The sequence below is a fragment of the Pieris brassicae genome, chromosome Z, assembly GCF_905147105.1.
Source record: "Pieris brassicae chromosome Z, ilPieBrab1.1, whole genome shotgun sequence".
Classification (NCBI taxonomy): Eukaryota; Metazoa; Arthropoda; class Insecta; order Lepidoptera; family Pieridae; genus Pieris; species Pieris brassicae.
Genome location: NC_059680.1, coordinates 3,456,796 through 3,472,494, shown reverse-complemented (window position 1 = coordinate 3,472,494; position 15,699 = coordinate 3,456,796). Strand labels below are relative to the sequence as shown.

Below are 15,699 nucleotides of genomic sequence, written 5' to 3'. Positions count from 1 at the left end.
TAGTCGTTAAGTCATTTGAATAAGTTCACGAAAATGTAATAAATTTAAACATTTCAAAGCTTTTTACTCTAAATGTAGTGGAAGGCCTGTAATATGCGGAATTGTGACTTTGTACTAATTCCCACTGAAAGAACGAAACGACGAAAAATAAAAGTTACAGACATCTTAAATTATGCTAAAACAGAAGTGGTAGTAGTCATGGACTTTCGAGATACGGACCAAGAATGCGAATAGGAAGAAGAAGAAAGCCCTGGATAGAGAGGTCTGGAATAAGCTGGAGGTCTTTCCCCAAAAGGGGTTCAGAATAATGTTATTGAAACAAGTTTTGTTATCGAGTCGATAACAATGTAGTATATATAAATTGTATATTGAAAAATTCATTCGATTTTGACATATATAGAGGACATACATAATACATAGTCACAGTTCGACCTAAGTTACTCTGAATGATCCTTCGGCTGTCAGAAACTGTCGGTTGTGTTAAAGCATCATTTTGCTTAACTGTGTAAGAAGCGAACCATTGAAGTTTGCCTTCCAAAACAAATATTATACTACTTACATGTCATATACAAGATACTGCACAAATACCACAGCAATGTACACGAAGATCGAACACAGGAAATATACTTTCAGCATCCTGTCCCGCTCAGCAATGTACTGAAATCAAGAAAGAATACTTTTATTTTTTTATAATAATAAAACAAACTTAACAATATGTAAAAATGTTTTTAAAGGTCCAGCCCACTAATAATTAACATTATATGTTTAATTAGTCTCATCCTAATGCTTTGTGAAATTTAAACAATATAAGTTATAACTATTGTTTTCTATAACAAGGAAATTGCTGATAGTATTTACCAAGTGTAAAATATAACAATAATAAAGTTTTATTATGATTGCTGTGATGGAAATATAAACAGTTTAATACAGTTTTTCTGCGTCGGACGTCGAATTTACAACTTAGCAAAACCAATGACATTACAATTATGTAACAATGAATATGATATGCTGAGATGGTACCCACATTTGTATCTAAACATCAATATATTGATTCCTGATAAAATATTTTATCGACGACAATTAAGCCTTCTGACTTCTACTCCGAAGGAGGCAACTTAAATATGTATATACTCGTAGCAGTTTTTTTATAATTATAATATATATAACTAGCTATGCAATAAAATATTAATCTCTGTCCATAAGGGGATTAATATACTTCTTCGCACAGAAAACGTTATCGCTAATTTCTTTTTAACTTTGAAAAATGAACCATTAAACTGTAATTTATCCAACTATAGTGTTTTAAACTAAGATTGTCGTTGTCTCATTTATACAGCAATATTATCAATTTCCTTTCCTGTATAAACAGTGATGTTCAAACTGAAATGTAAAAAAATCATAGGCCAACCCTCATAATAAAACGATATTCTATAATAAAATCTCCTATATTTGTCTACCGAGAAATGCACATAATATGACCAGTAAAATTACCTTATAACTTCAACACACATTTGAAAATAAAGGAAATCTTTTACTGTCTTATACTTTAAAAATGTCTGAATGTTGCATTCTTAATTAGAAATTCACGACGCCATTGCCAACTGGCCGTTGTCCAATTAACTTGCGAAAACCTCCAACTTAAAGAACTTACTATTGCAGCAAGGGATCGGGAGGATTTAGTATTACACACTGCGGTATTAAGTTTGGTCAATCCTACTTAACTATTTAAAAATAACATTTACGAAGTATAATACAATTTTTTTTTATAAAGTTTAATGATAATTTAGACGGTAGTGTTTCCGTCATACTCCAATGGTATATCAGATATCTCCTGTACCAACCAAAAAAAATCATATATTTGGTACATTCTAAGTGTTTAAAACCTAGTTAAAAAAGTTTTGAAAAAAAATTGAGAAAATAACGATTGTCATATTTGGAATCTTTAACTTAAAGGACCTGAAAGCTTTTTATAATTTAAAGTTGATTCATCTTCATATTTGACAGCTTTCAATTGTATAAAGATTGACAAAACTTGGCACACGTATTATATACATAAATTTTACTAGACTTATAATGAAATAACTACAAACATAATTATGATAAATTTAGATTAATAAAGACTTTTTAACCTTACAGCTTTAAACTTCCATTTCTTATTTTATATTTATAAACTACGCTAAATGATATTACTTCTCTAAGCAGTCATTATGTTACTTTGAGTTTAAACCATTAGTTCATAAAAAAAACTATATCAGTCTAATTACACTGTTTTATCAACATTGATCTAAGTGATAGAAATGTAAGACATTAAGCGAAATGTAGCTATTAATTATGATTGGACAGACGAAATATCATGACGCATCATGTCACCAATTAACTGCAACGACTACTATAGACGATAACTTTTGACCAATCACAATTAAACGAAATGAGCTGTCATTTCTATTATAGTTCTACTAATTTCTGTTTATTTTCATCACAGCGTAAACATATATGTGGAAAAGGAGATAAATAATACTATGGTAATAATTTGAAAATAAAATTACCTTTCTTTCAAGCTTACTGTTGCGGAAAGTAAGTGTAAATGGGCGACAGTGTTCCGCCCGCAAACGATCTATAGAGCGGGCGTCGATTGCTTTCATCAAGTACTCATTCACTTCATCTTCTGGCTTCTTATTCTCGCTATTAGCGTCGACGCCGCTTCTAGAATATAAATTAAATGAATAAATTAACTAATACTGAACAAGAAGTATAATTAGTTTATGTATACAGTTAAATCCGTAGTAATCACAACGTATTGATAGTTGTATTCAATATTAAATGTCAATCATTGTAATAAAATACAAAAAAAAATAAGGGCGAACGGATATTTCGAGCTTATTCAACTCAGTATTAAAAGGATGATTTTATAGCTCTTTCCCGAGAGGTTGTCGGAATTAATTTCGTATAACAAAGTCCATCCGAAAATTGATTAATTTAGACGAATAACTTTCTAATTTGACATCTTCGGCGAAGCTATTCCGTGTACCGCGTTTCCGGTTAAAAAAAATTGTGCAAAATCACTGTGTGTTCTAAAAACTTATGCAGTGAGGTTTTTAGAAACAATGAACCTCAATCTTAAACTACAATCGTGGTACGTTTCTAGGTTCTAGGTTTGGGTTGTATTATTAAGCAAAACAAAGAAGTACTTTATTTTAACATAAATTAGTGATTATATTGTATACATCCTAAACAATTTATAAAAAATCCTTTATTAAAAATCAATGAATTTAAATAAACGTATTTAATACAGTATCCTCTATACCTTATATTATAGTACCACGAGTAGTATACGATTGCGTATCGGTGCGTAATCGTAACTTGCGTTTCTAAAGGAAGAAATTGCTCTTAATCAGGTACAAATGTGTTGTTGTTATTATTTTCAAATTCATAAATAAATTGTATAATAATTTAATATTAGTTTCGTTTGAATAGTTTAATATCCTATTCATGCGCAGTCTAGTGATTATATCTACTATAGAGATTTTAATTGATTAAAAGTAAATCGTGTTCGCCAAGTAAAATCAAATATAAATTAAAACTCTCGAATCACCAGGTAAAACTTTCAAATAATAAGTTAAATCAACTGAGATAACCGTGTTATCATCAGTTTTATTTAATTTATTATTTAAAATTATTTTGTACTGAACTTACTTTGAGGAATGTTTTCCGTGTTGCGAGCCATGTCCCATCACCCGCATCTCCTTTGAGATGTTTCCGTTGAGAGAGAAATTATTTTGAGGCTTCTTATCCTATACAGATATATAATATTATCATTAATCATTTGTTTAATTACTCGAGTATCGCACTTAAAACATTTACTTGGAACAATTTAGTAAAATAAAAAAAAAACTTTCACTCATAAAATAGTAATTATTTATTATATTCCATTACACGCGCGTAAATAAATATTATCTTACTTATTTATATACTTTTACAAAAAAGCTTTTCAATAACTAACAGGATTTTAGATAACTGTGAAAATGTTGAAACGTTAGCTTAGTGGATGACATACACAGAATGTGACTTGTATGATTAGGTTCGAGTGTTTAGAGGTGTTTAGTCATCGGCACTTCTACTTGCAGTCACTTGTCTTAAAGATTATAGGACATTAATATATTTGTCCCATTTCCTAGTTATGGTATCCTGATGTATTATTTGGTTTAAAACTAGGTTTGATCCTAATTATACATCAAAAGCTTACCATTAAGTATTATTTTAGTTCAATATAATTGTATAAACATTATTCGATATATTCTTAAAGAAATCACATATTTCTAGAGTGCAGTGGGATTCGATGTTCAAAGGAACTGTATGATACTGTTATGTTTATATTGATTCTTTGTATGCGAATCTTTGAAGCTCACAACATAATACTGTTGTCTCTTGACTTTCTATGTAACTAAATAAACCCCTGATATTTTATTTATATTTTCTAGCGAATATCCTCTAAAATGTAAACAATGCAAAACGTAAGTTAAATTTTCAATAATTAGAAAGTCCAGATGGTTTACAACGATAATTATATATACATTTCTGAAAAATACACGACAATAACCAGCCTTGATAATTATTTTATTAAGGACGTAGGCCGACGATGGGAACACCAACCACCAAGTAAGAGTCAGCTAGATGTATATCTAAAACTTCTGTTAAAGCATACTTTGAGTTATCTTAGAAATAGAGTGATGTGATGGTAACATAAGACTTATTGTGCAGTAGTTAACAAATTCTAAGCTCAGAAGCACCACAGCCTCGAATCCTGAGGTTACACAAAGATAGAAGAACTTATAAATGTTAAACGTAATCAAGAGAAATAAAAAATATAATTTTCTTAATATTCTGAACTCATCGTATTGTAACATGTTTTTGAAGTGAAACTCGGCGTTGTAAAAAAAAATACCGTCACATTTTTTGGGTTACGCGTCACATTATTGCGTTACGAGACATCTTTTTTTGCCCTACCGGTTGATTCGACGAGATTCAAAGCCATTAATAACAAAAATATATAATAATGATAATATGTGGAATAATTCTATTACAATTAATGACATTCTGTAATAATCTTAGTAGTAATAGAGTAAAATGAAATAATTGTATTATTTGTATTCATGTCTATGATAATAAAAGCCTCTTGTTAAACTTTATCTAATTTAACTTTATTTAACCAATTTCTGTAAAGTTGCATATAGTAGATCATTTTTCGAAAAATAAGGTCATAAAAAAGTTTCACTTCTTACGTGTGTACACTAGTACACGCACAAATTTTTTTTTCACTGAAGTTGTACTAATTCAGGTAAAGCCTATAAATAAGAAGGTTATTGATTTATATTTTGGTTCCTTGGAACTTGAATTCAATCATTTTCAATCAATTCAAATTCAACTTGAATTAAGCATTGAATTGAAATTCTTAAAATATAAAAAAATTTCACTGAAATTGTTGTGACACCACTAATAAATTTGTTTCTAACTTACCACGGCATGAGCTGCCTCGAGTGAAAACTTGTAATTGAATAACATTAATCTGGCAGCCCAATCTTTTAAGAACTGTACTTCAAATCCATTAAAAATATCGGCACATTTTGTAATTCTTCAATAAACGCTAATTGGGGTTCCGAAATGCGAAAGAGGTCAAACAAAATGTTTTAATATTATACTTTGCTTTTAATTTCATGCGATGTAAACTCTTTGACGAGAAAATAAATATTGATATAGCTCTTTGTTCAAAATTTGTGTATGTTAATTGATTGAATAAGGTCTGGTCGTGTTCAACGAAGATTGTAATTTCGTATTGTCATGACTGTTATTACCCCGTCTTAGAGAGCCTCGTTTTGAGGCCACATAGAATAATAAAAAAATGCATCCTCTAGCGGCGTAATGACTTGATTGTAAATATTCAATTATTTAGTGAAATTCTGACGACAACCGACGCAGTAAGAAGTCGGTTAGGTTAGTGAAAACAAAAGACGTATCAAATCAAAATCACTCTTAGCAATTCCCTGATGAATCGTAAATGAAATTACAACAAGATATACATATTTATAAGCATTTTTATTAGTTCATAGTGTAACATACGATCTATTTCACTAATCTCAGCACATTAAATCTAGGATCTGTTAAAATTAAATCTAGGATTTTCATATCGACGGACAGAACGACAAATTGTCCCTGATTCGAAAATGACATGAATCGAATTAATTAATTCGGGCTACAAAGTTGTGTTGTGAAGTGTTTCTTCCTATACAAGTAAGTGTTAATGCCAATTAAATATAATTAGCCATTAGTGCATTCGCACGACTTAGCCACTAGACTATAACAACTGATAGTATAATTTAAAAAACGTACCACGCGGCTTGTGTCATCTGGGACTATGAGATAGGTTTCAATGTTGTGGTCTTTCAAGTATGCGTTCCGCTGACCACCGTTTCCTGGTTCCACCCTGTAGTCATCGCCGAGGCATGCCAAAGTCTCCTTCGTGATGTGAACTCTCCTGAAAATTTCAGTTTTACGTGAACAATATTTTGCTAACGCTAAAAATGTATGTAATTTTAACCCTCGCATGATTACATATATATAAAAATATCTATATATACCCTGCAACTCCTCCGCTCTCCATGTAGTTAGCAAGGGTAACGTCATTGGACCACACATCAAACTGCCACTTGCGGAGGCCAAGTACCACGCAATGGACCCGGCCAGTGTGAATGCCCACGCGCATGTTCACGTTGACAGCCATCACTTCGCGTACCAGGCTGCGGAAAGTAAAATTTTCGTATAGTGGAGTTCCTAAGTATGATTATTTCACAGTTTCTTCTCTGAAACCTTCCTTTATCCACAACTGTACCGTGCATTATGTTTACGAAAACTACAGTGTTTTTTGCTTGTAAGTTGGTGGTCAATAATTGTAAGGTAATCGGAACGTCTTAAGGTATAATCCAAAGTTAAGAGTTACTCTTGACTTATATGAGAATACGCTTTTTACACTTAGCTAAGTTTTGATATTTCATCCATATAGATCGTTATTAACATGGAAGGGTAATCTACAACATCTAGAGAATCCCCGGTTTCTATTAACGTATTTCAACAGAAGCATTTCTGGATTATTATTTTTCAACAGAAATCGCTAAACTACATTTCTCGATGAATTAATTGGCGAAGCTGTCAATGGTCAACTCATCTCTTCATTCTTAATTTCCAATTACTCAATCAATAGTAAAATTTATTAGATAAATATATATTCTTTGACACTTATACTCAGATTTTTAATTCCGTAGAATTCTGACGGCTGTAATTTTTTGATATGTAAGAGATTACAAACCTTTTTGGCCGGGCGCATTTTTCAATTTCAACACAAGTCTGAACATATAAGTCTATACATACATTTTATTTGTTAGTGAATGTAGATACATTCACTAACAAATAAAATATATAGATATATTTAGTGCGGTGCTCCACATAAAAACTGGTTTTACGGCGTATTATAATAACGTCTCTTTTCATCACAAACAGTAAAAAACGCGTCATAACAGGTAACATATATTTTTTTTGAAGTCTTTCTCTATTATGGCAATAGTAGTAGTAATATATATATATAGTGCGTGAGTATGTTATTGAGTGAGCTAAGGACGTAGAATTTTATTTTTTATTGCCGTCAAATGCATCAAATTATCTCTTTTTCGGTGGGCAACTTTTTAGTAGCGACACTTATGACATGTCCTATTTCTACGGAATGAAAAATCAGAGAGTAAATATTGTTTATTATTTTTATATTAGAGAGGAAACCAATCCGCATGAGAATTAAAGCCAATTGTAGACTTTCTAATGGAAATGGCACGTGGCTGTATTGACCTTTTCAGAATTGACAATTAAAAACTTAATGCGATAAGTAAAAAGAATTATAGGTTGTATCCAAGAACGTTTTCTTTTAAATAATGAATCATTTCAGATTAAGAGATATATTTGTTTCAGGCAAAAAAGATTACTTAGTTTTATTAAAAAAACTGAACGAAGGGATATAATACAATGCTGTTTTCTAAGGTAACTTGTTATTTTTTAACATAGAGTAAACGCCTGCCCATTCACAGTAAGTTTGAACTTCAAATGATAATGCCGCCAGGATACTTTTTGTAATGGTTCTATATTTTCTTCTCGATGGAACCTAAGATGTATTTGGTTCGGAAACACCACGAAATCAAAGGACAATTGGAGTGTTTCGAAAGTATATAACAATTAATAGTTTTTTTTAATTAAAAAGAAATCTTTTGTGATATACAACTGTGTTTTCTTCTATATCTTAAATAGTATATTACTATGTTATACTCACGCAATAGCATCAATCATGTCAAGTCCCATTTCGACGCAGCACTTGGCGTGGTCATCACGAGCCTCGGGCAGTCCAGAAACGCAGTAGTAGCAGTCACCCAACAACTTGATGCGAAGGCAGTGGTGCTCAGCAGCTAAGCGGTCGAATCTGGAATATTGCTCGGGTATTATATGTAAAATCAATTATTTATTTATTTTAACATGGCATGGAATGTATTGACTTAATAAGTTACTTTAAAAATAAATCTTTTGTATATGTTTTGTCTTCGGATGTATTGAGTAACGTATATGTATCCTATGTATTGTATTAATAAATGTATTTTCTAATATTAATTTTACCGTGAATTTCGGGAAGGTTTCATTTTAAAATGAACACATGTTTTGTCTCTTTATTTTCTTCCGCTCGTAGATTGAATATATATTAAAGTTTATAGTTGTTTAGGATAACTAACGGTTAGCCACAAACCCACAGTCAATTAACAGAGAACAAGTAATTGATACAAATTAACATGTAATAATTAGCTGTGCTTAATTATATTAATTCGAAATACATCATGAATTTAGTTTGTCATATATAGTTAGAAGATTTAATAATTAATTAGCGATCATCCAATACTAATACGCCTAAGTGGCTAAATCGTATTGATTTCAGTTGAAGATCCGATCTGAAGCTCAAACATCTCCAAGCTCTTACGATAAAATCAGACGATAGCAACAATATACCGAAATGTACCATTCTTTTAGCAGATTATTATAGTTCATTAGATTTTTTTATTGGTTTTCTGAATAGTACCTTCAATAATTGTTGAAGCTTTACAAAGATTTATTTTTGATAGACAAACATAAGTAATTGGAGACCATTATTAAATATTAGGGAGTTGCTTTTTCCTGAATCGAATTAGATTGTTTGACGTAAAAAATATTCGAAATTTCCTTGTATTTTTCTTCCATCTTGCTTTATTCAAATAAACTTTAAACATTTGCTTAAACACGTTTAAACCGATAGTAAACTAAAACAATTAGGATAGCAATGGTAACTATAACAATATATCTACTATGTAACATACAAAGTACTTCAAAGTTCAAAGGTTCACTCAATTATATTAATTTTTATTTCGTGCTTTACATAATAACCAAACCACCTGTTAAAGTTCTTATTACTATAAAATAGTAAGGGGCTTTGAACATCAATAAAACGATCAATAATGAGAGCCATCAACATACTTATTAGGGCTTAACTAAGGCACTTACCTTGCGAACAATTCATTAAGGAGTCTGACGAGTTCTTCAGCAGTGCATTGGTCTGACAGGGAGGTGAATCCACAAATGTCCGCAAACAGGATGCTAAACGAAATCAAACATAAAATACTACAATAGATGGCAATCCGATGATATAGTAAATATATCTAATGAAATTTATCTTTTGTATAATATTCATACAGACATATTGGTGGGCTGGAAAGGTCGCAAGCTAAGATATAAAGAATCTTATCTTTAAAAGAATTTATTTCATTATTAAATATAGATATTTTCGAGGGCGATACAACGAGCATTATCTTTATGTCTTTGTTACGCTTATTGCGTATGATGGCAATATGAAGAAACACACACTGAACCACTAAAGCCCAGTCGGGATTTGAACGTAGGTCCTAGTAGTGGTGATTTTACATATTAAAAAGCAAGCTATTCAATTTATATCGCCACAACCTTCGAAATAGATGCAGCATACCGGTAACAAGTGTACGTAAACTAACTATGTATTGTTAGTCAACAACAAGTGTATGTTGTACTACTAAGTCTAGGTCTTTCACCTAGTAAATCAGCCGTTAAGAAATTAAACATTAAATTCTACCGTATTAGATTAAGTAAAATCATTCCATTAAAACAATTCTCATCTTAAATAAAAATCGTCTTCTTCAGAAGATTAAAGATGTAATTGTTGTTTCTCAAATCACTGCAGAGAAATATATTAATTTATTATTTAGGTATTCAAGTAAACAAAAGGCAGGACTTAGCTACTTATTCACAAATGCTTTATAAAAGCCCAGAGAGGGTTGGCGTATTTCTTAACCCCAATGAATGATTGAAGAGATACCCAAATAAATATTATTATGTAAATATCAAGCTCTGTGTGAATAATTTTGTTTCAGTTTCCAAGAATGATATCGTGTACGGAATAACAAGTAAATGGGTTTGTTGTCTGATTGGAGTCGTACAGGTGGCGCGTGTGCATGTTCATTACATTTTTAATCAGTATTGATGCGCATTTCTATTTCTATCCTGTGGGGTGAATCCATTGACTCAAGGCATAACGCAAGGAAGTAGCGTATCATTGCGTTTCAAGACGCGCTTCAACGGGTATTGACTAGAGATGCTGTTGGTCAATCATTTAGTCTTACTGTGAGGATAAACCCTATTGTTTTTAAGGTTTGGGTTATTGGTAAATAATTCATGAATTTCCTTTAAAAAAGATCAATTTTGTCTTTATATTATTATTTGCCTAAACTTTATATTTCGTTCAAGAATATACACTAATTAATATAAACAGATTCCTTGAGACAAGTACATCTTGTATTTAAGTTTACAGTGAAAGTATTTAGACACAATTTGGAGTATATGGTTTAACATTGTAAGTGGAAATGTAGGCGATAGCTGCCATTATTTGTATATTTAACTATTTTTTATAAATATAATATTTTTATAAGCATAGTCCGTGGAATGAAATAAACAATTTATAAAAAGTAGGAACACAGACATCGAATATAATGCTTTTCAACATCGCTGTCATGACAAAAAAGTAAAAAGTAAAAACAAGCTTCTAAGCTTTTAAAAGTTTTCGAACATAAGCAAATTATCCCTGTACTACAAATAGGTCGTAAAAATGTCCTTTATCACTGTATACCTTTTTTCTTAATATAACATTCTTCGGCCGTCCTTTGTTAAAATACACACCTGACATTCTCGTATCGTTGTATGTAGATCTTGTGAAACTGCTCCTGACGTGGTTGGTTTGCGATGTCAGCCTTCATCTCCATGGCAACGTGACGAGGGAGTACCGATAGCAACAGGCGCTCCTGTTAACATTATTATCAATGACACATGTACTTAACAGTATGAGACTTAACCCTTACTAAACTGAAGGCTTACAAATATTTCGTCCACGTTAAGGTGTCTAAAACATAGAGTGATATAATTTTTTTTTCAATAGTTGTATAGTTAATAAATAACAAAAATCTTTCACAAATTTCACTTGAGGTCTCGGGTTCAATTCCTGAGTGAGATCTAACATTAGAGTTTTTCCGAAGTAGACGGTTTGTGAAGCTATCGTTATTGCTTTGGTTATACTGCGTTGGTGTCTGACATCCCGTAGTAATATTAACATTTGTCTCTTAGTAAACATTGATATAATAAAGTAACTCCTGCGCACTTGGCAAGGGTCAATAGAATAGATCACAAGTCACGGTGGCCGAGCCTGGAAAACTTTATATATTAGTATTTTATCTTGTCTATCATCGTAATATATACATGAAAAAAAAATTTAGAACTACAGTAACAGAGACGTTTAAAACGAAATATTAATATTTACGTCTGTCATAATAAAACTTATAGAGTCCAGAGCCAGAGGCCTTTAAGTGTTTACGAGTTTTGGGGCAAAGTTACGCTTATAAACAACCATTATTGTTGCGGCTTCTTGCAATGAAACCATCTTGATATCAGCCAATTTAGACCCTATTAATTCTTCTAGAAATTGCTGATATAACATCCAGCATCATCCCAAGCACTTGACTACCTGACAATCTAATAATAAAAGCATAAATAAAATTATGTGACAACTGTAAGGTTTGGGGAAATCCATTTTTACAATTTTCTTACAACCTTACATAAGATTGTCTGTGTCCAGCAGTAGACTAAAAATACATACTAATATTAACTTAAAAATTGTGTATTAATTGTAAAGATCTTAATCTTACTACTGTTCTAGTACACTTGAAAAAACGAAAATATAATATCTTGTTAACAAACTTTCGTGACGTGTGTTGCTTGATCGACACTTACGGAAACTCGGGGTAAATGAAATTTACCTCTTTGAAACTTGATAAAATAGTTTAGGAAATCTACCATACTTTTGGTTCATGCGGACTTATGCGGACAGTCTCAAATTAAGCCATTTGAAACCGGGGAGCAGTAGTAGTAATATAACAAGAGTAAAAGAGGACTATGAAAGTAATTCAGAATAATAAAATTCTCTTCAAACACATTTCAGCAATGTTTGCATTATACATGTAGAGTAAAAAAGCGTGGCCACTTATATCTCAAAAACTATTGCGCTGTTCGCACAGGCGGAATATCAAAGGTCGACAAGACATTTGATGTCGGTTAATAATTACGCCAAAATAGAAGAACCTCTTTCAATCTTAAAAGGCCGGCAGCGCACTTGCGAGCCTTCGGCAATGCGAGTGTCTATGGGCGGCTATATCACTTAACATCGGCTGAGCCTCATGCTCGTCTGTCTCCAGTAACAGAAAAAAAAATCTGCTAAAACAATTCTTCCTTTAGCAGTAAGTCATGTTAATGAGTAAAGGGAAGAGTGGATTCTCAACTAAACCTCCCATTACGAGGATATACGAGGGCGTAAAGATAATAAGTCTTGACGAAATAAATTCTACATAACGACCAGAGCTTTCGTATGGGTTGGGAAGTGAGGACCGGTAAGTATATCGGATGGAAAACCGGTTTTATAATTAATTTAACCAGTTCAGTCGAAAAAAACATTTGCTGGTGTTAGATATTACATTTTTAAACAAAAAAGAAGTTAATATTTAATTTAGCGCGTTAGGGAAATGTATTTTTATACGATGCGCGCAAACACCGTCACAAAAAACCGACACTCTGAAGCTTAGCTATAGTCAACGTTTTAGTCGTTTTGAAATTATACTTCTTTTCGCGAGTTAGGGAAAAATGATGAGTGTAATTTTTTCTACAAACCTAGAATAAAGATAAACATTTTTATCTTGTTACACCAAAGAAGTATAACTTCTAACGCGTGTACATAAGTACGCACACATTTTAATAATCTTAGAATCGGTATTTTTTAATTATTTTATAATCATTTAATTTTATTATAAATACGTATTTCATGTTTTTAGATTTATTTGAATAAGTTTGGCATCCTAAAAATCAATGGCAAATGTTAAATAAATATCGAGAGCAAATAGTATTAGTAATATTGTCTTTTGTTAAAATAGCTTTTACACATTAAGAAAAACACTCTTTGAATGGATTAAAGCTATGTATTATTATTAAAACTTATAGTTAATTATAATATTAATAATTATGTAAATAACTATAAGTATTAATAAGAATACATAGCTTTAATCCGTTCAAAAAGTGTTTTTCTTAATCGAGAGCAAATATCCCTGACGCCTTTTAATAGAACCGATTTACGAATAGATATCGAATTTGAAAAATCGGATTTGTGAACCGATTTGACACCGGTTTTGAGCAATTAGCATGCTGATGTATTATTATAGAGTTAAGTTATACGGCGAACATAATTTGGGCACATTTCGTCGTTTCAGTAAACTCAGCTTTATGTTATTATATTTTTTCATATACTGCCTCGCTATCACGTTGTTTTAAAAACATATAAATAAAAATTGCTTTTACCAAGTTTCGTATTCCTGTTCCCGAATTCATAACGTTCCATCGCTAGACTATTTGTTTCGGCGAAGTGCAACAAAGGCACATTTTTAAATATAAAATTCAATTCAGTTTTAAATCAAAAAACAAATCGTTCGTTTAAATTATATATTCTTAAGCAGGGCGTCTCGAGTGCCACTGTAAGGGTGGCTAACTTCCTTGGGCTGGACCAAATTACAGCGATAGGATAACAATAATAAGATATAAAGATACAAAATGTCACAGAAAGGAAAGAGAACAGACCATTACTACTTATTGACGGTGACGGAAAGCATCGTGAGGAAACGAGCATTAGAACTAACAATCCACGTTCAATCACGCATTGCTCTGCTCATCTACTCGCCTGAATTATCGGTTCATTAAAGAGATGGACAAATGTATCTATCTACCCAATATCAAAGTTTCGGCAAATATATTTGAGTCTAGAATTACATGATTAACCACATCAGGAATCATATTTAGCCGTGGCTAATTGAATGTAAATAAAATTATTATTATTTTAAAACATTGGACACTGGTATTTATTTATTTTTTATTACAATTATTTAAGACAGATTTTTGCCGATTCTTCAATCTTTCTTTCATGTAAATCTTAAATCATTTATTTTTTAATTCACATTCATAAGTTACCTCGCGATAATTTGACTTTGGTTTTTGAACTATTTAGGATTAACAAACCGTAGTAAATAACATTTACTGGAAACGATTCTAGTTACGGATAGTTTGAAAAATCAAGCACTAAATAATTATACGGTACAATTATTTCTGTTTTGAAATGATCGTACATTATCACATTACATTTGGTTGATTAAAAAAACTTAAAAACTAGTTCATAAATATGTTTTATATCTTGTGTACCCAATTTGTGAAACTAATGTTATCAATGTAGCCTCTAAACTATGTATGGAATAATTTTAGGCTCCGTTATAATAATGACATTCGATTGTGATAAACAACAGTTGTTTACACACGTTGTGTTCGTTAGGTTTGTAATTTGTGATTAATGACTAATTTTGAGCTCACAGCTAATCGCATGCTAACTAGGCTACACAATCCTTTCATGCTAATTGTGAATTGAAATACAATTTAACTTTTTATTTTTAGTATTTAATTTATGTATCTGAGATCCACGGTCCCTCTGATATCTTAAAGTGCCATCTCCTTTCGAATGATGGCGATTATTTCAGCCACTTTTAGATTCTCCGCGTCTGAACAATGAACAATGAATTGACCTAACCATTGCCGAAGATTTTTCAACCAAGACGTGCGTCTGCGGCCTGGTCTCCTGCCACAATCCCTTGAATGTAAGTTGAAGGAGCACGTTTATTTTTGGTATTATGCACCTTTGATACCTTCGAAATTCTCCCCTACAACTTATCATTTCTTTAGACACTTTAGTGTTTTCGGAGCAGGACCTAGTCGCTATCCATTTTTAATTATATTTTCCTTTAAATATAACCTGCCCTGCATTAATTTGTTTTTAATTATCGCGAGATATCATTATTTATGTAAGTTCTTTATCACATCTATATAATATCATTATTAAACAAATAAATCAAATGCCCTACAACCTTTTTTAGGTCTTGGCCTCAGATTTCCGTATCTGTTTCTTGATCATTTGTTAACTAATAGGCAAGT

The 15,699-nt window shown here is 31.5% G+C and overlaps 1 protein-coding gene across 1 annotated transcript in view; it reads right to left on the bottom strand.

The window, feature by feature from the left end:
* Window positions 1–15,699, bottom strand: part of LOC123718791 (adenylate cyclase type 6) — a 129,621-nt gene that overhangs the window by 12,476 nt on the left and 101,446 nt on the right. Inside the window, exons 11-18 of the mRNA XM_045675580.1 lie at window positions 11,314–11,435; window positions 9,613–9,705; window positions 8,363–8,509; window positions 6,633–6,791; window positions 6,385–6,529; window positions 3,694–3,791; window positions 2,547–2,703; window positions 560–657 (exon numbers count right to left, since the gene is read on the bottom strand). Of these exons, the coding sequence (XP_045531536.1) occupies window positions 560–657; window positions 2,547–2,703; window positions 3,694–3,791; window positions 6,385–6,529; window positions 6,633–6,791; window positions 8,363–8,509; window positions 9,613–9,705; window positions 11,314–11,435 (1,019 nt within the window). The remainder of the gene's footprint in view (window positions 1–559; window positions 658–2,546; window positions 2,704–3,693; window positions 3,792–6,384; window positions 6,530–6,632; window positions 6,792–8,362; window positions 8,510–9,612; window positions 9,706–11,313; window positions 11,436–15,699) is intronic.